Source organism: Equus caballus, chromosome 5 (assembly GCF_041296265.1).
Source record: "Equus caballus isolate H_3958 breed thoroughbred chromosome 5, TB-T2T, whole genome shotgun sequence".
NCBI lineage: Eukaryota > Metazoa > Chordata > Mammalia > Perissodactyla > Equidae > Equus > Equus caballus.
In genome coordinates this window covers 62083434-62107896 of record NC_091688.1, presented here as the reverse complement: position 1 = coordinate 62107896, position 24463 = coordinate 62083434, and the positions used below count along the sequence as shown (strand labels likewise).

General features: G+C 34.6%; 1 protein-coding gene and 1 long non-coding RNA gene across 31 annotated transcripts in view; one reads left to right on the top strand and one right to left on the bottom strand.

The window, feature by feature from the left end:
* Positions 1–24463, top strand: part of RAP1A (RAP1A, member of RAS oncogene family) — a 76817-nt gene that overhangs the window by 10983 nt on the left and 41371 nt on the right. For 7 of the 30 annotated variants that reach the window (XM_070266324.1, XM_070266320.1, XM_070266306.1 and 4 more), the window contains exon 3: positions 1083–1201. Coding sequence is in view for 4 of the 15 variants with exons in the window: in XM_070266306.1 (XP_070122407.1) it covers positions 1146–1201 (56 nt within the window). In the remaining 11 variants the exon portion in view is untranslated. 30 annotated transcript variants of the gene reach the window in all.
* On the bottom strand, positions 11557–19703 carry LOC111773555 (uncharacterized). Its single transcript, XR_002808153.2, has 2 exons — positions 19522–19703; positions 11557–11671 (listed from the first exon to the last, which is right to left on the bottom strand). It is a non-coding gene; the product is annotated as an uncharacterized lncRNA (long non-coding RNA).

Genomic DNA, 24463 nt, shown 5'->3' with positions numbered 1-24463 from the left:
GGTTTGGTGGTCAGGGAGAGAAACAGTACACAAACAAATAAGTGAACAAGATAATTTTGGAGTTCACAAATGCCATGAAGAAGCTATAATAGGATGAATGATAGAGAGGGATGCAAGAGTTTAGATTGAGTGTTGAGGAAAAGCTCCCTGAGATGATAATATTTAATCTGAGACCCATATGACAAACAGCCAGTCACGTGACGACCTGCAAGAAGAGTGAACCAGGCTCCAGTTGGTGCAAAAGCCTTAAAGTGGGAAGCAGCTACTCATGTTTGAGAAGGCCGTTGTGGGAAGCTGAGAAGAGACTGGTAAATGAGGTTGGCAAGGGACAAATTGCCTAAGTCTATGGTGGAGGGTTTGGATTTTGTTCTTATAAGTACAAAAGGAAGACACAGAATCTCAGCCTACTTTTATAGATAAATACATGTAACTTGTGAATTTGAAGATGGTGTTACTAATGATACTGGCTTAAAACAAATCAGTAGCGTAACCAATAGTTTCTCTAGATATAGAAAATTACTAACTTTATGGTACATAAATTATATTTTTCCCAGGAGTCTATAGAGATAGAAATGAATTACTTTTAGTATTGCAAAGAGCCTAGTTAAAGTTGTATGATTCGCTTAATAAATTTATACAGGTGGAATATTATGTATCTTTGCTTTGACCAATAATTATATTGACTCAGATCTTTGAGACTAGTTACCAGAAATCATTATCATACATTGTGGTGATCTACAGGCCATTAATGAGATAAAACATTGTGCTTGCACCTCAAGGATCTAGCCTTGACTTACATTAGTTTTTATATCTGACAATTTGAGAGTTCCAATTAGCCATTATTATCTGATTAATGAAATGTCAATCCAGTTGGTAGACAGAATCTTTAAAGACAGTGGAATCCATGGAGAATAAAAGAGGTTTCTCATAGTAAGGTTGAGAACCACTGATAAATGTCCTGATCTCTAGAGGGACATAGAGAGAGAAGGGAACTAATATTTTTTGAAGGTAGAACCCTTACATCCCGTTTAATTTGCACAGCAAATCTGTGAAATAGATATTGTCTATTTTTTTTTTTACAGATGATGAAACTCAAAGTAATTATATAATTTATGAAAATTCACAAGCTCTAATTATAGAGGATAATGCTGACAGCACACTTCCAGAAGAAGAAATTACTGCAGTACAAAGCACAAAATAGGTGATCAATTTAAAAAAACCAACAACTCCTGAATGGTTTAAAAAGTGCAGACATCTTGAAAGTATCAAAAGCCTGTCTTTATTTTTAAAAAATTGGGGATTGCTTCTTTTCAACTGGTAATATTAAAGGAAGACAGTGAGCAGGTAATTCACGGCTCATGTGAGTTTACTTATCAGTCAAAGAAATGTTAATACCAATCTTTAGGCTTAACTTGCTTACATATATTATTCAGCCACGTGGAAAGTACAATTAGAGTAGAGCCAGAATCAGGTACTACAATGACTAAGAATGGCATTTGCAAACTCTTTTTTTTTTTTTAGTTAAGAAGTTAAGGGGGAAAGGAGAGCAGTACTAAAAGTACTATTTTTTCTAAAGATCGTATACTCAATTTCCTATTTTTCATTGCTCCATATTTCACTGCCCTCAACATTCTAAACTGCTTAACAAATTTAGACTTCACTTTTCATCACTTCTGCTCACATAACTGATGTTTCTGAACATGCAGACATAATGGATAAGTGAATGATTGAATGAATGAGTGAATGAGTAGGTGAGTGACGGAAGACTGCCTCTATCCCTTAATCCTTTCTTAAGTGCAGTACACCATTTTTCTTCTAGATGAGTCCAGAAAATTCTTCAGAAATAATTTTCACTTATCTTTTTCTCTGCAAACCTCCCACCCCTCGCAGTGAGGTTTAAGTTACTTAAAATACATCACACACTAAAAATTCTGAGGAGAGAAATAAAGACCATAAACTTGGAAAGTGTAATTTTCACTTAGATTTTAACTGAGTAGTTCATGTTTTCAGCTTTTAAAAAAAAAATCTGCTTTAGACCATTGTGTTACTCACATTCAAGATATCCTGTTCTTTTGGTTCTGTTTGTATCTCTTAATTTCTTTTTTACCTGTTTGAAAACTTAACTGTAGTTTTCTGAAGTGAGATGGTGGAACAACAGTAGTCGCAATGTTTTTGTGGCTAACATGAATTGTCCGCCTAATCTCTGAGTTTTCAGTGACTTGGGGGCACGTGTTTGTTTCTGTCTTCTATTAGTGTATCAGGTGTGTGGTTTGTTGTTCAGAAATATGAACTGATAATTCTGGGGCATTTAATGGTCAGGGCTTAAAAAAACACATAATGGGATGTTTGTTTTTTCAACTAATGTTAATACCCAGGCGGAATAAGAGTGTGAGATCTCTGAACTGCATATTTATGAAGTTTCTAATCCTTCAAATGAATTAATATCTTAATAAATTTAAATCTAGATCCTTTTAAATGAATACGTAATAGGAATGTATAGCTAAAGGATGAGCATATGCAGATAATTGAGAGATTGAAAGAAACTGTTTTAATGGAAGGTTGTGAAACGGAAGGGATTATGATACAGGATTTACCATAGGGGAATGGATAACGTGGCAGTTGCTATGCTTGACTGTGGAAAAGAAATTTATTTTCACAAACAGAGAAATGAAATTGATGAAATGAGGGCTGTGAGGAGCTAAATTAATGTTGAACAGGTAGAAAGAACACGTTAGTTAGATATGGTGGCCTGCAGGAACCTTCAGAGAGGGTATGATAAATGTCACCATTTGTGGCAGTATTACTACTTCGTGAAGTATGGCATCTGTCTTGTTGGTTTGAGTTGGAAATGCAGTAAACCTAGATAGAATGAAAAGGATTGTTTTTGTGAAGAAGGAACATATTTAAAATTTATTTCTAGTTGTCTGAGACTAAGGTTATGATATGACAGGTCTGTAAAAGATAACTTTATGCAATATTTTGGTTCTTGGTGTCTTCAAAGTGCTCTTTTGGTTTTTTGGGGTTTTTTTTTTTTTTGCTAGATTTCTGTGTGACAGCTTTTAGACTGCTCTACTGTTGTATCCTGCTGTTCTCCATTCTAATCATATAATCCGTTTAGTAATGACATACATAACCCTCTGGTATGGAATTTTCATGCTTCAGAACATTGTTTTGCATATACAGTACAAATATCAATTTGCTCTATAGATTTATATGTCTAAAATTTGATGTGGGTGAAACTTTTATATATTTGAATTATTTAAGAATATCAGATTAAGAAAAACTATGGGCAAGTCACTTTGGAAGGTGAATCTTATGTCTCAGACCCACTTTTATTTCTTTGTTTAGATTATCAGATAGTAGATTATTTTGATGGTGTTTCTGTTACATGCAAATGATGTGTGAACTTAACTCAAAATTGATCAAGTCTTATACTCTTTTAAAAGAAAGTTCCTCTGCCTTTTGAATATTGAGTTTCACACTTAGGAGAAGTCCATTGTAAAACATCCCTTTAAATTTTAAATAAATGTTTAGTAACTCCTCACTATTACTCAAATCTCATAATTTTTACATTGGAATATGACAGCACTATAATTCAAGAACCAACCAAAATCTGCAGTTGAAATCATGGGTAGCATGGGTTTAGGTGATGTAGTCATTGTGTTCTTCCCATTACGCTTTAGACTTGGACTACTGTCGTCAATAGAACAAGCTTGAGAGTGTGTCACCACTCAGTGCCATCTGCTTGCGTGTGTGTGTAAGCAATAGGCCTTAGACACTGGATATAAAGAATCATCGCTTTGTGGTATTCTTAGCTGGCTCTGCTTAGGTTCAAGTGTATTTGGCTGAGCTTGTGTCTACAGTGAATTGTCACAGTTTTGGTCTTTTGCAACCATAACACTTCCAAAACCATGTGTTTAATGTCTTCCTCATGTTGACATACTAAAGATGGACATGTGAAGTGTTTTTAGTAGTGAGGCGTATTTAATCAGTAAAATTTTAAAGTGATTTTTTAAAAATCCTTTAAAAAGAGCTAACTGTTCATATGAAGTATCAACCATGCCCTCCCCACCTTGTGGTTAATTTTCACAGTATGACTGTTTTTTTAGTCCTATAAACCAAAGTGTTTTTGCAGAAAATCAATCATATAATTACATTTGTCTGCACTATTTTAAAAAAGTGCTCTATTGTTAAGGGAGAAAAAGCAGATTATCGTTGTTTACATAGTATGATTTCAAGTCTTATTTTTACAAAATGTCTGTTCATATGTAGTATAGGCTGAAAGGAAAATATCAAAAGGACCAGAGTTATCTTAAAGTTGGATTGTAGGTAATTTTATTTTCCTCTTTAAACCTTTTATTTTCTGAATTTTGTACATTGTTCCTATATTTTATAACCAGAAAATGAAAGTTCTAAAATGAATTAATTATAGAATGTGAAATTAAATTTAATAAAACTTTTAAAGATGATTCTTAGTGGATAAAATGAGTTAAAGGCTTTACAAATAAATTAATAAACAGAATGCATTCTGAAATGGGATTATATGTAATGGGAAAATGTGTACTTTAAAACAAAAACAAGCAAAATTAGGTTTCCATTTTCTGAGTAAAGGGAGTGAGAAATGGGGAAAGTATTATACTGTTGATATCGTGACTTGTGATTCTTCTAACTTGGGTTTGCCTCATTGCATTCATTTATGTACTGTTTCATGGATAATTGTTTAATTACAAGATTTAAACTTATTTATGTAAATGATATGCCAAATCTTTCTTTGAATATTTGGTCATTTGATAATGTATTTGTGGGCAACAGGCAGAATACTCAGTGAAAGTTTGTATACTTACCAGATGTTACTTCTCCTCTTTATTTCTCAGTTTTTTCATCCGTAAAATGGAAAAAGAACAGTACTTGTTTCTTAGACTCGAGTATTAAATTTAATTATGCCTGGCACTTTAAAAAGCGCTTAAATGTTATCACCACGATTATTATTATTACTTCCACCAAAAGTTGGCATTGATATCTATAAAAAATTAGAGTAGGCGATCACTATGGACTGGAGCAGTATCTTATGCCTTCTATCCCATCTTGTGACCAATGCTGTGTATTCCCTTTAGTTAAGTGGGGCTAGTGTCTATGCACTTAGGTAGTTTCATTGTTTATGTATGCAATAAATCTTGGCGTTTGTGGTTTAATGTTTTAAACCCAGAGTATTTAACGTGGAAAATTTGTAATTTGGTGTAGGCAAAATTTTGAACCCTGGATATTTCAAGGCTGATGTGCCAAAAAAGTATCTTAACTAGAGAATTGAGTGTAGCTGACAGCATCTCAGTTATTATTACCCAGTCGTGACTTTTGTTCTCTACTTGCTTAATTTTCATCATGGGATTAAAAACTGTGTTCCTTTGTGAGTACTGGTGGTCTCAAAAAGCTAGTGGTTAATGCTGGTTTTTGCAGATTTAACTGAAGTGAGTTTATTTTAGTGGCAAAATTTATGAATATTCCTTATTTCTTTTATATTCTTCACAATGTTTTGTACCCGATAGAGATAATGCATAATTGGGTGTGTTTGATAGTTGGTGAAGAAATCTGAATCTTCAAGTGCCTAAAATGAAAAAGAGGAGTTTAGCAGTTATTCCTAGATTTCTGGCTCTTAGGTTATTTTTATTTTTATTACTTCAGTACATAATTTTTAAAATTTCTTAGACCACGCTAAAATATATCTGTCTGGATTTCATATTTCCATGTAGTGGTATGATGATATGTGTGCCTCATTTAGTAAAAGCCACTAGCCCCACCCATACACATATTGATTTTATTAGGTCTGCAGTGGTGCCAAGGAGTCTATAGCTCACTCCTCCAGGTGACCCCAGATGATTCTGATATAGCACTTTTTCAATTTCCTTTTCTCTGTATTTTCACTTTAGTATCATATTTAAAAAATAGTCTGTATTGTATTTTTAAAGCCTCAGGAGTGTAGGAGTAAATTTTATATTTAATAATGAAAATTGTTATGCCTTAACTTTTCATTGTATGTCCCTTTTTAATTAAATGTACATATATTACTTATTCAAACTCGAGTAATACCAAATTCATTGTAGAAAAAATGACAAAGTACCAATGAGGCAATGTTTCTCACCCTTTTTATCATCACTCCCTCCCTTGCCCCACCTTCTTAGATATTTTTTCCTAATTGTCCCCCTCATGAAATTTTAATACCACAGATATACTGTGTATTTGTTTATGTATTGTATGTTTATCTGTGCTTTATACGCTAAAAGAGTAAGATTTTCTTTTGCCCCTGAAGAGCCAATTTTCACCCCTTGGGTGCAATATTGCCCCTGTTGAGAATGCATATATAAACTAAAAGAAAAAGCACCCTTAATTTTACCCTCCAAACTAACATTTTGGTATACATCTTTCCCAATGGTTTTCAGTGCATATGTATTTTTTCTTTAAGAAAAATGAGATCGTATGCATAATATTTAATGCTCCCTTTTTAATATTTATTGTGAATTTTTCATGAAAAATGAATATATTTTAATAGTATATCTAATGGATAAATAGTATCAATACATACTATTCCATTATGTGGACTTGCCATCATTTCTTTAAATGATTCCCTGTAGTTTTCTGTTTTTTATTATAAAAGCTTTGCTTTGAATATCATTGTAGTTGAATTTTCCCATGCAGTCTTAATTATTTCCTTAGGATAAATTCCAAGAAGTGGAATTATTCTGTACATTTTAATATTTTTGGTGTGTGTAACTTAGAAAGTGAAAGTCCCTTTCCCCAAAGGCAGCCACCATTAAGGTGTGTATTTGTCGAGGTTTTTCCTGTGTGTGTCCTAACATAAATAGTTTTATTTAGCTGTCTATCTTTTAAAAAAGAAGAATAGATTGAACCTTAACTAAGACAGCTTGCTTTTTTGCCTAAGGTATTTTGGTCACCTTTTCATACCACTATATGTAGTTCTACCTCATTCTTCTTAACAATATCCTGCTGTATTAATGGACAATAATTTATCCATTCTTCTGTTGACGGACCTTTTGTTTCCTGGTTTTTTGTTGTTTTGGCATACATCTTAGTTTGCTTGTATTTTTCTGTATCATAAATTCCCATTTGTGGTGGAATTGGTGAATCATTTAAGAATTGAAAGTACTTTATATAGTTGAGTCTTTTTTTTTAGGCTTTCTCTTTATCTTTCCTTTATTTGCCTGCTCTGATGTTGGTACTAGATTTTAATTACTTTAACTTTAACTTTATGGTGTACTTTTATATCTTGAAATATAAAATGTTCTATTAAATAGGCAATGTACCTGTATATTTTTCAGATTACAAGTTACAGTTTGTTTGCCTAGGTTTGTTTTTTTTTTAAAGACAAGTGGGTGTATTTTAACTAGTCTAGAATAATACAGATTTTTGAGGATTTACGTTTTCACACTTGAGAACTTTTAGTGCCTGGCAGTAATTCAGAACTCTGAAAGCACCTCTAAGTTGCAAAGTGAACAAACACACTGTTGAGCTGTGAGCTTTCTGGGACTACCGGAACCACAACATTTCTGTCAAATGTGCCTTTTAATCTTTGCTTTATTGATTGAAGTATCTTAGACATAATACTCTCTCCGCTATCTTTTATTCCTTTTGAAAGGAGATATATTCTCTCTCTCTTTTTCACATTTCTGGTAATGTACTTAATTTAGATATCTCATACCATGCTGTTTCTGCTTATTTTTGTAGTGTTCCTGTAGTTATGTATTGTCTTCAGAATTATTCATTTTTATGAGGTTTAGTGTCTGATAAAGTTAAAAATAGATCAGATAGATACTATGTTAGGTAACACTTTTGTGAAGCAGTGCTCGACTTTTTACAGAATCTTAATTTGATTAATGTTTTTGCTGGATCCAAGCAGATTTCTTTATGGGAAAACACTAAACATTGCAAAGGAATTATGCTTTGGTTTTCAAAGTAGAAATATTTTTAGTTTTTTTTTTTTTAAAAAGCACTAGTTTTTTCTGCAGCAGTTTCTCTTTTAAATTTAAATGAAACTGCTCACACCATTACTAAAATCTTTAAATGTTGATTCTGGCCCTACTAACTGTGATACTGTCTGTGAGCTAACTTTCTGTTTTAGGACACACTCTCGAGTGAGATTTTCAAATGCTCTTTGTGTTCTGGAAGAGTTAGTTTACCTTTGTACTGAAACATTTCTCCTGAGAGTACTGTGCTCGCCACTAGAATGAAGATTAATCACAATAAATGATATTCAATACATAGGCAGTTCAGACAAGACTTCTCAGTGTAGCCTCTCTTGCAGCTGAGTTGTCATCACAGCTCGCTTAGGCTCGTTACAGAAGGTCACCTTGCTGTGGGTCATGGTTCTACATCCAGCAAAGTGAAAAACCACATGTTTTCCCTCATGGCAGTAGTCTTTTTTTGCATGGTATGTTTAAAAAAATTAGCATCTCAAATGTGATTTTGTCTCTTGAATTCTTTGGTGTAAGATTTAACTTAAACCACTCTGAATGCACATGAGGCTGGGTCCTTTACTCAGAATCACAGCAGCAAGCAGATGACAACCCCATGCTTGAGCCTTAACTCATTATCACTTCAGACCTCTGGCCAAGCTTGTGTGATGGCTTGGAGACTGCCCTGCCACTCCCGTTGCCCACTTCTTTGTTTTCTGAAGCCTGAAGCCATATCAGAAACTTCAGATTCATTTAAATGAATAGTCCATATAAGGAAGATTTTTGATTTTAACTAAATATTATGTGAGATTATAAATGATTATAAAAATTAGAATATGTGATAGACATTGTATTTGTAAAACTTCAAAATATTTCCATTTCATTATTTCTCATTGTTTAAAATATTTTCCCCTCACATAAATGATAAATTAGAACTAGTAAGGCTTTAATTAGTAATAGCCATCTGGTGGCAAAGATTCTTTAATAGGTGTGTTAGAGTGTACCTCTCCATTGCGCACAGAAGGTGGGAGATTTTATATTTTGTGCTCTGACGAAAAGTAAACTGCTTTTCAGGAAAACCTTGAGTAATTTTTACTAGGTCTTTATATAATTATTTTCCTATTCAAAGTATAATTAAAGTAATCCTTGAACATCCTTTTAGTCACACTGTTTTTTAAAAATTCATTAATTTTTAATACATTATACAAAGAAATACATTATAAAAAGAAATACGAGTAATAAAAACTACAGATCAAGGAAAAAATACAGATGAAGTAAAAATAGTAGTTATCAGTTTGCTATGTATCCCTACAGAAATTTCCTGTGTGAACATACAAACATGCATATATAGAAATACTTAGTTTTGTTTTCATACCTTTTTTTTTTAAGTTTTCAGATATAGAGGTGAGACATGAAGACTAGAAATGTTCTTTACTAGCATGCTGTGGTACTAAATAAAAATTTATTTAAAATTTAAAATTTATTTAAAATATTTATTTAAAAATGTGGTACTAAAAGAAAAAGACAAGTTTTGTCAAGTTCCCCCATCTCTACCCTTTCTCCTCCCCTCACCTGTACTCTTTTCTTTTAATCACTACTCTTCTTGAAAGGAGAGTAGTGTGATGGGTCTCAACCCTGGCTTGGGTCATACATTAGAATCAACTGAGGAGCTTTGAGAAATATCCACAACCTGGCTTCACCATCCGGGGATTCTTATTTAATTGGTCTTGATGAGGCAAGACATGTGGGAGGAGAACATGCTTTATCTTAGCCTGCGTATAGAAGCTTGCCTGAGCTTCTGAGTTCACCTGTGGTTTGGGGGAAGTCAATGAGTGAACCCAAGGGGGCATATTCCTCAGTTTCCTGCCTTTAAGAAGGGAGATAAGCATAGGTCTTCATAATACCTCAAGTTCTCCAAGGAATGCATAGCCACCAACTTCCTCATTTATTCCAGTATTGGTTCACCTGCAGAGTTTGTAATACTTTATTTCTAAGGAAAATCAACATCATTTATGCAATGCAGATTAGATAGACAAGGAGATAAAGTGATAAAGCAGTATGGTGTTGTGGTTAACCACACAGATGCTAAAGCCAAACTGCCTGGGTTGTAATCCTGGTTCTGTTAATTTATGTCTATTAAGCTTAGGCAAGTTTGTTTTAGCCTCTCTGCCTCATCTATAAAATGGGGATAATAGTCTCCACCTCATAGGAATGTTGTGAGGCTTAAAAATATTAATACATGTAAAGTGCTCAAAACAGTATTTTATACATGGTAAGTACTCAATAAATAATAGTTACAATTAATTTATTCCTTTTCTTGTACCCTCTTTTCTAAAATTTCCTACCCTTTTCTTGCCCATTCCTCCTGAAGATAAGTTAGTGCTTTCTCTGATAAACTAGAGTAGGGGTCAGCAAACGTTTTGCTGTAATGGGCCAGATAATAAATGTTTTAGGTGTTTATGGCCATATGGTCTCTGTTGCAATACTCAATTCTGCTTTTGTAGGGTAAAAGCAGCCATAGGCCATATGTAAACAAATGAGCATTGTCTGTGTCCCCTTTATTTATGGACACTGAAATTTGAATTTCATATAATTTTCATGTGTCACAAGGTATTTTTTCTTTGCATTTTTTTTTAAAGATTGGCACCTGAGCTAACATCTCTTGCCAATCTTCTTTTTTTTCCCCTTCTTCTCCTGGAATCCCTTCAGTACATAGTTGTATATTCTAGTTGTAAGGTTCTTCTGGTTGTGCACTTTTTTCCTTTTGATTTAAAAAATCATTTGGGAATGTGAAAACCATTCTTAGTTTACAGGTCACACAAAAATAGGCAGTGGACCAGATTTGGCCTGCAGGTCATAGTTTGCTGATCCCTTAACTCTAGAGTAAGGGAACCGGCACATTCTGACAGCTGTTTTAGACACTCTTTCTTTCTGAAGCATGCCTTCATTTTATTTCCCTGTACTTTGGAGGAATCTATAAAATTAGTTTTGTTGCCATCAGGTTTAGAATTCAAAAATTCTGCTCACAGCTTTCATCTTAAACTGTTAGCACATGTGTGAAACAGTGACCTCTCCTCAAACAGTGACATATATAACTGTATTTAGGGTTGTTTGGTTGCAAGCAACAGAAACAGACTTTGTCTTGTTCTCAGCACGAGTATATAGTAGGTGTTTGTATTAGATAGGGTTCTCCAAAGAAACAGACCAGTAGGATGCACACGCACATGCACACACACACATTATACATTTACATTTTATATATAGATATATGTATGTGTGTACATTTATATATATAGAGAGAGAGAGAGAGAGAGAGGGGTGCAGAATTTCTTCAGTGAAACCTCAGTTTTTTCCCTAAGGGCTTTCAGCTGATTGGATGAGCCCTCCCACGTTATTGATAATTTCCTTAACTTAAAGTCAACTGATTGTAGATGTTAACCACATTTACAAAATACCTTCACAGCAGCACCTAGATTAGTGTTTGTTTGAATAACTGGGTACTAAAGCCTAGCCAAGTTGACACATACAACTAACCATCACATAGTTTAGTAAATATTTTTCCAATGAAAGGATGAACAAATGGCTGAAATGGTTAAGAAGAAAAAAGATGTTTATTTGAAGGATGTTGAATAACAGAATTTAACAAATGAGCATTCAAGCCTCAGGAAGCCCCAAGAAGCACCAGGGCAGTTTGCAGGCATCAGGACCTAGGTAGCAGAAATACACAGTCTTTAGTATACCAGAGTCAGAATGAATCAGCTCTAACCATTTTCTCTCTTCACATCATTATGCTCAAGATTCAGCTTCTTAGGACATTCAGCCTGATTGACCTAGCTTGAATTTGGGTGAGATTTCTCCCTTGCCCGTGGAGGGTGGGACATCTTGATTGACATTCCCACCAAAACTTCATTAAGGGAGACAAGGCTTATTTCCCAATAGAGAGTCAGGATGCTTTTACCAAAAGAAGGAGGGAGGGATGCTAGACATGCAAAAGTAACAGATGTCCACTTCACCAACTCCTGGTAACTGCCCACGTAGAGGGACAGCTGGTGAGGCTGACATGGACCAGGGCCAGATCATGGAGAACTTTACACACCCTAATAATGAGCTTGGGCCTTATCTTCTAGAATAATAAACCTTTTGGGGGTCATAGACCCTGCTGAGAATTTGAGATTTTTGGACCAAATTTTGGGCCCTCCTCTTCTCTCCAGAAAATTATACTTTAAAAGAGGTTTGTTTTTATTTTGCATAGCAAACAATTTGTTTCAAGAGATTCTTGTACCTTCTAAAGTACATCCATGGTTGGTGGGAAGAAGGGCTAGTCTCTTAACCTAAAGGGTTAAGAACTCATAGGAAGAGGGTGGTATATGCTACTTAAGGATTTTAGACAGGGGAACCACAGTAGAGTTTCATCTTAACTAAGTCATTAAGTTGTATTGGAGGGTGGATTCGAGGGTTGTAAGTCTGGAGACTGAAAAACAATCGCAATATTCTATCTCCTTTCTTGGCTTCTGATATTTGCATTTTCTTGATTCTCCTTAATCTCTGATTTCTCTTAGAAGGATTTGGGTAAAAGATGATGAGAGCCTTCATTAACACAGTGGTAGTAGGGATGAAAAGGATAAACAATTTTAAGAAATATTTAGGAGAGAAAATTCACAAAACTAGCTTGGCTGTTGATTGTATATAGGGAACAGAGTCAGGTATGGTTTGTATTGCATGACAGAATTACAGAGGGAATTAGTAGAGGGAAAATGGAAGGGTTGCCCTTAAATGTGAGGAGGGACAACTTCATCCTCTGAGTAGGACTTGAGGAAAAAAGATGTTGGTGACTGGATTTGATAAATTTTTCAAAGAGGGGAAGGAAGGAGGGAAGAAGTGGAGCAAAGATTGGTAAAAGGATTGATGTGTAGTACTGAGGGCCCACATGAAGTTTCAGACTAGGAATTTGTAGTCGTGACGTTACTTGCTTAGTGGTATTTTCTCCAGCAATGGAGAAAGGTTTTAAGATTCATTCATGGTTGATGTATTCTGGCTGATTTAGAGGGAAACACAGGAATACGTGGAGTAGAGGGGGCTAGCAAAGAATAACTCAAAGATGGTAATGATAAAGAGCAAAATTTATAGAGTCCTTATTCTGTCCTAGACATATTTACAAGTGTTCTTTAAAAATACTGACTCATTTACTCAACCCTGTGAAGTAGGCACTATTATCCCCATGATGAAACTGAGGCACAGAGGGGTTAAGAGATTGCCTATCATTACTGAGTAAGTAAGTGGCAGAGCTGGACTTCAAACCCAGGAAGTTAGGTTTCAAAGTCTATGTTTAGCTACTAAGCTACACTGACGATTACCGTTGGAGCCGGAGTTTAGGAGGGAAAGAGAGGAAATGATAAGCTGGGAGGCGATGAAGGGATCAAAGTATGTGAAGTTTCAATGAAGTGGGAAACCTGTGCTGTGGGATTTTCCTCAAATTACACACACACACACGGCCAGGTATTGAAAAAAAGGAAATTAATTTAGACTATTACTAATAGTTCTTAATGATCAGGAACTTTTTTCATGAGTCCTATTAGGACTGCACAGTTCTTTTGCTCCATTTTCGTGTGTTGATCCTAAAGTATTCTTGTAAAAGTGAACCTTTCTGTTTCCTTTTGTATGTTCCACCATCCTAGTTGTGACGGAACCCCTAGTAAACGACCAGATTTTTCCTACTCTTTCTCTTTTCTCTCATAACATATTAATTTGGCAAGCTGTTTCATTTTAGTGTGTTTGTATCCACTAGTAGCCTTCTGCCCATGTAGTCAGGGGTCCTTGCTGGTTAGAGCTAGAGATGTTATGTAATTTGGAGAGACAGCATGTGTCTCTATCTTTAGTTCTCCATCAGATTTCCCTTTCTTTCCTTTTTTTTTAAACTTGGTGCCCAATTTGTAGATAAATTTCAGCAAATGCAGACTAAGAGAATAAAAAATGAGTGCATCTCCCAGAGTGGAGCCACCTTCTCAACACAGAATTAGCTTGCTTTTCAGAAAATGTTTGGCTTTTTCCAACAGTTTTTGTTACCCAGTGACTATACGATTGATAAATTAATCAAACTAACACTTTGAGAAAAGGAGTTATAGTATTTTTTTTTCATGTTAAATTTGGGTAACTGGTTTTATTTTCCTTTAGCTACTGTTGCCTCATATCCTTGGTAGATAAACATAATAGGTATTTGTGATATTAGGGACCAGTATAATATTCTTTTTCTGTATTAATCTAGATATCAAGGTCGGTTTGAGTTTGCTGTGCTCAGTATGCCTTATGGATTGATTTGGGCTAATATTTCAATTATTTGGTCCTGTCCAGTTAACGGCATTGCTAGAAACGGGGCTGTAGACCGAATACATGTTAAGATTATAGCTTCTAGAAAATATAATCATAGCTGTTTAATTGTAGTATCTCACTTTGACTCTTAGGGCTTTAGTAATACTTAAGGTATCTGTTGTATTCAGGTGGTTTTTGATTTGACTGTAAATACTTTTTCCGAGTTAACAAGCTTAGTCCAAATCTAGGCCTCAAAGTAAGCTGTTGATATGGTTGTAGAGAATTTTAATACTTATTTCTTATTGATTGATGTCTTTTAACTAATGTGGAGTTATTTAAATTGGTAAATCGTTTGTTATACTGTAACAGCAAAAGATTGTGGCAATTAATTTTTGAAGAACCTTGAGATTATGTGAGTCCAAAAGTGTTAGACTCAAGTACAGTGTTAAGAGTGATAATTTCGTCATTTGTTTGTATGTAGCATTTTCAAATTTCACAATTTGTTTATGCTATTGCTGTGTTACTTCATACACGCCAAAGGATTAAGATGGGTAAACCCATCTTACTGAGAAATTTCTCCTTATCAGTGTGAATGTGTGTGAATGTTGTAGATAACAGTATCAGTCTTTTAGTCTGCACTGTATTGCGAATTCTACTCTTCAGTGAAAATAACTGGTATACTTGGTGTCTAGAACTAATTCTACATGGAAAGCCCTCTGTAATCATTTTATTTTCAAATGTTTTATAACACAGTCACTGCTCAACTGTGATATAGTTTCCATTTATTTGTCTTTTGTGTGTATGGTTGCTTAGAAGTTTTATCATACATCCTGGGAATATTTCTTTCTTGACAGTTTAAAGATTGTTCCCATATTCCCCCATTTTATTTTTGTAATTTTAATTATTTTATTAAATGTTATTTCTTTGTAGCCCTTTTAGTATCTGTAAATGTTTTCATGTTTGTGAGTCTTGGTCACTTCCCTTCAACATATTGATGTCAAATTCAAGATTTTGAGGTTTTCCTCTCATACCATATTGTTTAGATAAAAGAAAGATACAATTCATTCAGACATAACTTTAAAAAAATAGAGTTAGATACTGTTATTAAAAAACTATTTTCCAGAATTAATATTCTTTCTAGTCAGAATTTTTCCAGCAGAAATGCTGTACTCAAAAGTAATTCTCATAGTTAAAAGTATTTTAAAGCTTTGATCAGAATTGCATTTTCAAAGAGACTCTTATAATATGTTGGTTTCTGCACATATGCAACCTCATTATGTATAGACCTTGTACTGATGTATATACATAAGTAAAAGTGGGAGTAGGAAAAGTGGAATTGGTGGGGTCAGGTCCTGTGGCCAAGCAGTTAAGTTTGTGCACTCCGCTTCAGTGGCCCAGGGTTCCCTGGTTCTGATCCTGGGCGCAGACCTACACACTGCTCATCAGGCCTTGCTGTGGTGACATCCCACATAGAAGAACTAGAACGACTTACAACTAGGATATACAACTATGTACTGGGGCTTTAGGGAGGGGAAAAAAAAGAGGAAGATTGGCAACAGATGTTAGCTCAGGACCAATCTTCCTCACCAAAAAAATCATACTTTAAAAAAGGAAAAGAAAAGAAAGGTGGAAGTGGGATTAGTTGTTTATGTTGATGAAAGTGGGTGGACCTGGATGATTACAAATATTTCCTGGTTATTATTTCTGCCAACAAACAGTATTTCAAGTGTTTAATGTACTCCTACTCTGCAGCAAGTACTCGAGCACATTTTCAACCACAGTGACTGTAGACTTAAAGTCATTGGAATGGGCTTTCCTTAAAATAATTCATCCACTGTGAACAAAGAAACCTACTGAAACAAGGCTTAATTTTGAACTTAAAAAAATTAGAAGCCAGTATTAGAATGAGTATATGTAGGATATGTTATCTCAGCCCTTCATCTGTTACCCTATTTTGTTTATGTGGTCTTCTGGTCATTAACTACTTTTTATCAGGTTCCTAGTAGTTGAATATGGAAAGAAAATGAGATGAAACACATCTGGAAAATTTGCCCTTTTCTTGGATTTTGTTTTTGTTTTGCTTTGACTATAGAAAATGAAGTCTGATAAACACAATTTAGGAAGACAGAATAGAGTTTAAGAATAGGTTAAGAATGTGGGCACTGCAGTCAATATAGGCAACGTGCCTATATTCTGATCCAGCTATGCAAATTACTATCTGTGACCTGTGGTTAAATAGTTTTCTTAGACTCACTTTCTTTAGCTATAAAATATGAATGATAATAATACTCCTGCCTTATGGTCATGAAAACCAAATGGTATGGTCCATATAAAATGCCTAGCACAGAATATTAGATATTATCGTTGCTTTATTATCCCTTCTTTTCTGTACGTCAGAACTTTGCTGCTGATTCTGACTTTATTTTTGAAGTTACGGTTTGGTTTCCATTGAATTTTTAGCAGGCAGTTTAGTGTTTAAAAGAATATTTAGTACATTATTCCTGTTAGCTAGAATAAGCTAAAGATGCAAAAGAATGAATGTTGTCTTAGATTCTTAAGACTTGAGGAACCTGTCTGAATGCTTTTACTCACTTGATTAACCTTTATGCCATTCAGAATATGAGACCAGTTTGTGCTGGTGGCCATTCCTCTGTTAGAAAGCCTCAAAAAAGAATCACTGGAGTGTTCATTGATGTCATTAGGACTATTAGGAAAAATATTTGTTGTAACTATGAAGAACCAGAGAACTCTTGTTTATGCTTATTTTAACAGTGAAAACTTGGTTTTGGTTTAGAATTCTTCTAACAGTATATGAGTAATATTATTTGTAGAATGCTTTTTGAAAACTTCTATAAACTTTGTCTCATTTGATCTTCACAATTCTGTGAAAAAGGTAGGACAGATGGAATCATTCCTACTTTTAAAGATGAGAAATCTGGGCTTTGAAGAAGTTCAGTGACTTGCCCAGAGATAAATAGCTAGTTATGCCTGCTATCTCTTATGTTACTTTTCATTCTACTGTATCAAAGAGCTTCTATGTAGAATCAATTCCCCCTATCTGATCAACCTATAATTTCCAGGATGCAAAACGCAAATTTTTGAAATTACAGGCTTTTCATATTTGTCAGAAGTAAGTACCTTTTGTTTGATTTTTTTTTCAAGTTAGAGGAACAGATAATCAAGGTCTGCTATGGTATATTACTCTTAATTTTAATCTTATTTGTAGCTTTAGAAATACTTGATTCAGAAGTATGTCCTTAAAATTCGTTTGGTGCTAGAAAGTTATTTTAATAAGTTAATTGACTCTAAATATAATTTTGATTTAAAGGCCATTATGGAAAAATTTTTCCTCTGATTCTTACGATATTCATAGTCAAACTGCCCCATTTCAAAAGAAAAATGACTTGACATTTAGCAGTCATTTAAAAAACTAGTATGCTTTATTTGCATTGTGTAAATACCTGTGGGAAGTTACATATATTTTTTTTAATTTGGGACTTTTTTTGTGCAAAAAGTTCAGTTCAAGTATTTTTAAAATCTCTAGTCTTGTATTCATGAGCTCTGTGCTAGTCGCTGTGAAGGAATACAAAATAGTCCTTACCTTGCTTTCAATAAAGTTGACATTGATAGAGACGGCAAAGCTAGTTATGAGACAATCACACTAGAGGTTGCCAAACTACAGTCTAAGGTCTGTTTTTGTACTGCTCTCAAGCTAACAGTGGCTTTTGCTTTTGTTGTTTAAAAAACAAACAAACAAAAAATAGAGGAAGATATGTAACAGGCCATGTGTGCCCCACAAAGCATAAAATATTTACTCTCTGGCTCTTTGTAGAAAAAGTTTGAGAGGAGGAATTATAGAAATATGTATCACATAACACGTACCAGAGACATTAGGGAAGGCAGATTGAAACCAAAATGAGATACTCTTTCACACCCAAGAGGATAACTGTATTCAAAAATGGACAATAAGAAGTGTTGGCAAGGATGTGGAGAGATTGGAACTCTCATACATTGCTGGTGGGAATGTAAAGTGGTGTAGCTGCTGTAGAAAATATTTTGGCAGTTCCTCAAAAAGTTAAACATAGAGTTGCCATGTGACCCAGTAATTCCACTCCTACGTATATACCCAAGGGAAAACATATTTTCACATAAAAACTTGTACATTATGTTCATAACAATGTCCATCAATGATGAATGGATAAACAAAATGTGGTGTAGCCATACAACGGAATATTATTCAGCCATAAAAAGAAATGAAGAACTGATACATGGTACAACATGGATGTACCTTGAAAAACATTATTGTAAGTGAAAAGAAGCCAGACACAAAAGGTCACATACTCTCTTATTCCATTTATAGAAATGTCTAGAATAGTCAAATCCATAGAGATAGAAAATAGATTAGTGTTTGCCAGAGGACAGGGAAGGGCGAATTGGGGAATGACTGCTGATGGTATGGAGTTTCTTTTTAGGGGAATGAAAATGTTCTGGGAATTAGATAGTGGTGATGGTTGTACAGCCTTGTGAATATAATTTAAACCATTGAACTGTACGCTTTAAAATGATGAATTTTATGGTATTTGAATTATGTCTCAACAGAAGAAAATATAACCAGAGACTAAGTCGTTTTTATGAAAGAAGTAATGAGAGGTCAGGTAAAGAAGAGACCAGAGGCATGAATGTAGCTTTGAAGTTGGGACTTGAAATGTACCACCGAAGGACATGAAGGATTTGGATAGAAAAGGAAGTGGGTATGGCATTGCAGATCTTAGGAAGGCGTATAAACCAAGATAGTGGTGTTTGACAGAAGAGGAAGAAGTGGGAAGACATAAGAGGAAGAAAGACGAGCTGAGTCTCTTTTTTTCATGGGGCTTCTAAACTGGCATATTTAACTGATTTGGCCTGCGAAGGATCATGTTTTGCACTATCATTTTCATGAAATATGTTGTATATTCTTCTAGCCTAAGGCAGGAATTTTTTATTCCAGCCAGGAAGCAGAAGCCTTAAGGGCTGTCTGCCACAGTACTTTTAACAGTTACTATAAGGATTCTAGTTCTCAGTGGTATATGTTTTGAGGAATTTCTTACCATATTTTTTATTTTGTTTTCTTTTTAACCAATTTTAACTCATACAAAGTATCTGATTTTTTTTGTTTTCATTTAGAACAAAAATGCTTAATAATACTGTTTTATACTTGCCACTGTATATAGTTCTTTCATGTGTATTGCCTCATTTAATCCTCTTTCCATACCTGTGAGATAGTTGGTATCGTTCTCATTTTAAAGATGAAAGAGGCCATATAATAGAGTGACTTGGAGCCAGGGTCGGAGCCCTGGAGGTGGGAGGCCTGGGTTCAAATCCTGGTTTTTCCATTTACTAATTGTGTGTGAGTTTTTTAACCTCTCTAGGTTATATGTGTGTAAAGTGATGATTATGATATCATAGAATTGTATTTAAATTAGTTCACAAAGGTAAAATTCTTAGAATCATGCTGGGCACATAGTAAGCCCTCAATAAGTGCTGTGTTGTTAGATCATGAGAATTGAGTAAGGTTAAAAAGTTCAGTCTTCTAGCTGATATTTGGTAGAGCCAGCACTCAGTTACAGGTGTTCTGAAGCCAAGTCCTGTTTTCTTTTGCTTTTACCAGATTTTATTATATGCTTATTTATTTATTTAGTGGGTATACCTTTATAAAATTTCATTTAAGTGGAGACCAGACAATAAATCAGATATTAACAGAATAAGAGACCTTCTAACTTCCTTACAACAGAACTTTTATTCCTAAACCCACTCTTTTCCTTTAATCCACCGATACCCAATCCTTAGCAGTTTACAAACCGAATTATCAACTATGAAGGGAAAAATGACAAAGGAGAACATAGATTTAACATAATTAACAAAAATTAATTTATGGTAAACAATTAAAAGCAGATAACACCTGGGGGGAAAACCTGGAATAATGAAAAGAGTAGTTGTCCTTAATAAACAATCAGAACAGATTGATTGACAGGAAAAACAATTTATTTCAAAGGCAAATGACAAAAGAATTAGGCAGTTTACAGAAGAAAAAAGATGTGACTGATAAATATTTGAAAAACAGTTTAACCTCACCAGTTAATCAGAAATTTAAATGAAAGGATAATACAGTTTTGGTGATAACAGTTGGCAAAATAAGAACATTTAAGTTGAAATAAGAAAATTTAAGTTGAAACTGTGCTCCTAGGGATATGGTGAAATGAGATTCACATACTCCTGATGGAAATGTCAGTTGATAAAACTATCATTCTCCACGAAGAAACTTAAAAATGTTCTTAACCTTTGATCTAGTAATGATTCATCTGAGACTGTAACCCAAAGAAAAAGATGACTATAAAAATTTATGTACAAAGATTCATTATAGCATTATCTATAATAATAGAGAACATTTGAACATATCTAGCAAAAAGGATAGATATTGTACTTTATTGAAATACTTGTTAAAGAGTTTCATTAAAAATTTTAATGACCTGGGGAAAAGATGATGAGATAATGTTTGGAGGGGGGAAAAAAGCAAGATTCAGAATTGCAACACTATAACCTCTAGGGTCAAGTGGTAAAGCTAGTCTTGAGAATAGTTCATTCTATTGGACCAGTATCTCTTAATGTTTGATGTATGTACTGAACTCGACTGTAAAAATAAAATAAACAAAACCCCTCTTGAACCCAAATCCTCTTTTCCTTGTAGTGCTGAGCACCCCATTTCTCTATTCTTTAAGCAAAGTCCTCAGAAAGATTTTCTATAATGCTATTTCCAATTTTCTAACCTTCTAGTCTTTCCTGAACCTGATCAGGCTTTTGTCCCTACGTTATCCAACTGAAATAGCTCAAGTCTCCAGTGACCTCCAGTGGTCATTTCTCAGGCCTCATCTCACTTGACTTGCCAGTAGCATTTAACACTTGATCACTTCCTATTCTCTGAAATATTTTCTTCTCTTCCTTCTAAGAAACTGCACATGTGGTTTTCTCCACCTCCCTGGCTGCTGCTACTTTTCCTTCTTTGCTGGCTCCTCTACTAGCTATGATTTTTTTTAAGTTAATATGGTAAATTATATTAATTTTTTTTAAAGTTCTAGTAACATAGACATAACTTAAAATTTACTCTTGTGACCGTTTATAATTGTACAGTTCAGTGGCATTAAGTACATTCACATCTTTGTGAAACTGTTACCACTATCCATCTCCAGAATTTTTTTCATCTTTCCAAATTGAAACTCTGTGCCTATTAAATACTAACTCACCATTCCTCCCTCCCCCCAGGTCCTGGCAATCACCATTCTACTTTCTGTCTATGAATTTGACTATTGAGTACTCTAGGTTACTTCATATATGTGGAATCATACAGTATTTGTCCTTTTGTGACTGGCATATTTCACCAGATGTAATGTTCTCAGGGTTTGTTCGTGTTGTAGCATGTGTCAGAATTTCCTCCCTTTTTGAAGCTGAATAATATTTCATTGTGTGAATATACCACATTTTGTTTATCCATTCACCTGTTGATGGACACTTGGGTTGCCTTCACTTTTGGCCTATTGTGAATAATGCTGCTGTGAACATGGATGTACTATAAATATCTGTTTGAGTCCCTGCTTTCAGTTCTCTTGGATACGTATGCAGAAGTGGAATTGGTGGATCATACGGTAATTTTATTTTTAATAATTTTTTGAGAAGCCATCATACTGTTTTTCATAGTGGCTGCACCATTTTACATTCCCACCTGCGGTGCACCAGGCTTCCAGTTTCCCATCCTTGCCAACATTTGTTATTTTCTTGCTTTTTGTTTGTAGCCATCCTAATGGATATGAAGTGGTATCTCATTGTAGTTTTTATTTGTATTTTCCTAATGATTAGTAATGTGGAGCATCTTTTCATATGCTTATTGGTCATTTGTATATCTTTGGAGAAATATCTATTCAAGTCCAAGTCCTGTGCCCTTTTTTTTTTTTTTTTTTTGGCTGAGGAAGATTCACCCTGAGCTAACATCTGTGCCAGTCTTCCTCTATTTTGTGTTTGGGTTGCCACTGGAGCATGGCTACCAATGAATGATGTAGGTCTGCTATTGGGAACCAAACCCAGGCTACCAAAGCAGAGCATGCTGAACTTAACCACTAGGCCATGGGGCCAGCCCCTTTCCCCATTTTTTAATTGGGTTGCTTGGTTTTTTTGTTGTTGAGTTGTAGGAGTTCTTTATATATTTTGGATATTAACACTTTATCAGATATATGATTTGAAAATATTTTCTCCCATTCCTTCAGTTGACATTTTACACTATTGGTTTTGTCCTTTGATGCACAGAAGTTTAAAATTTTGATGTAGTCCAATTTATCTATCTTTTTCTTTTGTTGCCTGTGTTTTTGATGTCATATACAAGAAATCATTGCCAAATCCAATGTCACGAAGCTTTCCGCTATGTTTTCTTCTGAGAGTTTTGTATTTTAGCTCGTGTATTTAGGTCTTTGATCCATTTTGATTTAATTTTTTTGAATGGTGTTAGGTAAGGATCCGACTTACTTCTTTTGCGTGTGAGTATCCAGTTTTCCCAGCACCATTTGTTGAAAAGACTGTCCTTTCCTCATTGAATGGTCTTGGCACCCTTGTCGAAAATTATTTGACCATTTATATAAGGGTTTATTTTTGGGCTCTATATTCTGCAAATTTTGGTATATTGTGTTTTCATTTTTATCCTGTTCAAAATACTGATTTTCCTTTTGATTTCTTATTTGAATCATGCTTTATTTAGAGCTATGTTATTTAATTTCCAGATATTTGGAGATTTTCTTTTTTCTTTCTTTCTTTTTTTTTTTTTCTTTTTACTGAGAAAGATTTGTCCTGAACTAATGTTGTTCCCAATCTTCTTCTTTTTGTATGTGAGCCACTGCCACATCATGGCCACTGACAGACAAGTGGTGTAGGTCCGAGCCTGGGAACCAAACCTGGGCTGCTGAAGTGGAGCGCACCTATGTTAACTACTAGGCCACCAGGGCTGCCTCTGGAGGTTTTCTTGATGTCTATTATCAATTTCTAATTTAATTCCATCGTGGTCAGAAAACATACTTTGTATGATTTGAATTCATTTCAATTTATTGAGACTTATTTTATAGTCTAGATTATGGTCTGTCTTGGTGAATGCTCTATATGTGCCTGAAAATAATGTTTATTTTGTTGTTGCTGGATGAAGTATTCTGTAGATATTGACTAGATCCAATTGATTGATGGTATTGTTGAGTTCAACCATGTCCTTACTGATTTTCTGCCTGCTGGATCTGTCAATTACTGATAAAGGGGGTTGCAGTCCCCAGCTATACTGGTGGATTCATCTATTTCTCCTTCCTGTTCTATCAGTTTTTGCCTCATGTATTTTGATGGTCTGTTGTTAGGCACATACATGTTAAGGGTTGTTATGTCTTCTTAGAGAATTGACCCCTTTATCATTATGTAATGGCCTGCTTTATCCCTGATAATTTTTCCTTCCTCTGAAGTCTGCTTTGTCTGAAATTGATTGAGCTGCTACAGCTTTCTTTTGATTAGTGTTAGCATAGTATATCTTTCTCCATCCCTTTACTTTTAATCTATCTTTGTGTTTATATTCAAAGTGGGTTTCTTGTAGACAAGATATCATTGAATCTTTTTTTTGATCCACTCTGACAGCCTCTGTCTTTTAATTGATGTATTTAGATCATTGATGTTTAAAGTGATTTTTTTATATAGTTGGATTAATATCTACTACCGTATGTGTTATTTTCTATTCATTGCCCGTGTTCTGTGTTTCTTTTGTCTTTTACTTTTTTCCTGCTTCCTTCTGGTTTTAATTGAGCATTTTATATGATTTCATTTTTCTCCTCTCTTACCATATTAACTATACTACTACTTACTTTCTTTTTTTTCTTTGGTGAGGAGGATTACCCCTGAGCTAATGTCTGTTGCCAGTCTTCCTCCACTTTATATGTGGGTTGCTGCCACAGCATGGCTGACAAGTGATGTAGGTCAGCACCTGGGATCCAAACCCACAAACTGAGGCTGTCAAAGCAGAGTGCACTGAACCTTAACCACTACACTATGGGGCCAGCTCTATACTTCCGGGTTTTTTTTTTTAATAATTAACCTTTAAATTTGAAATATGCGTTTTTAATTAATCCAAGTCCACTTTGTTATAACAG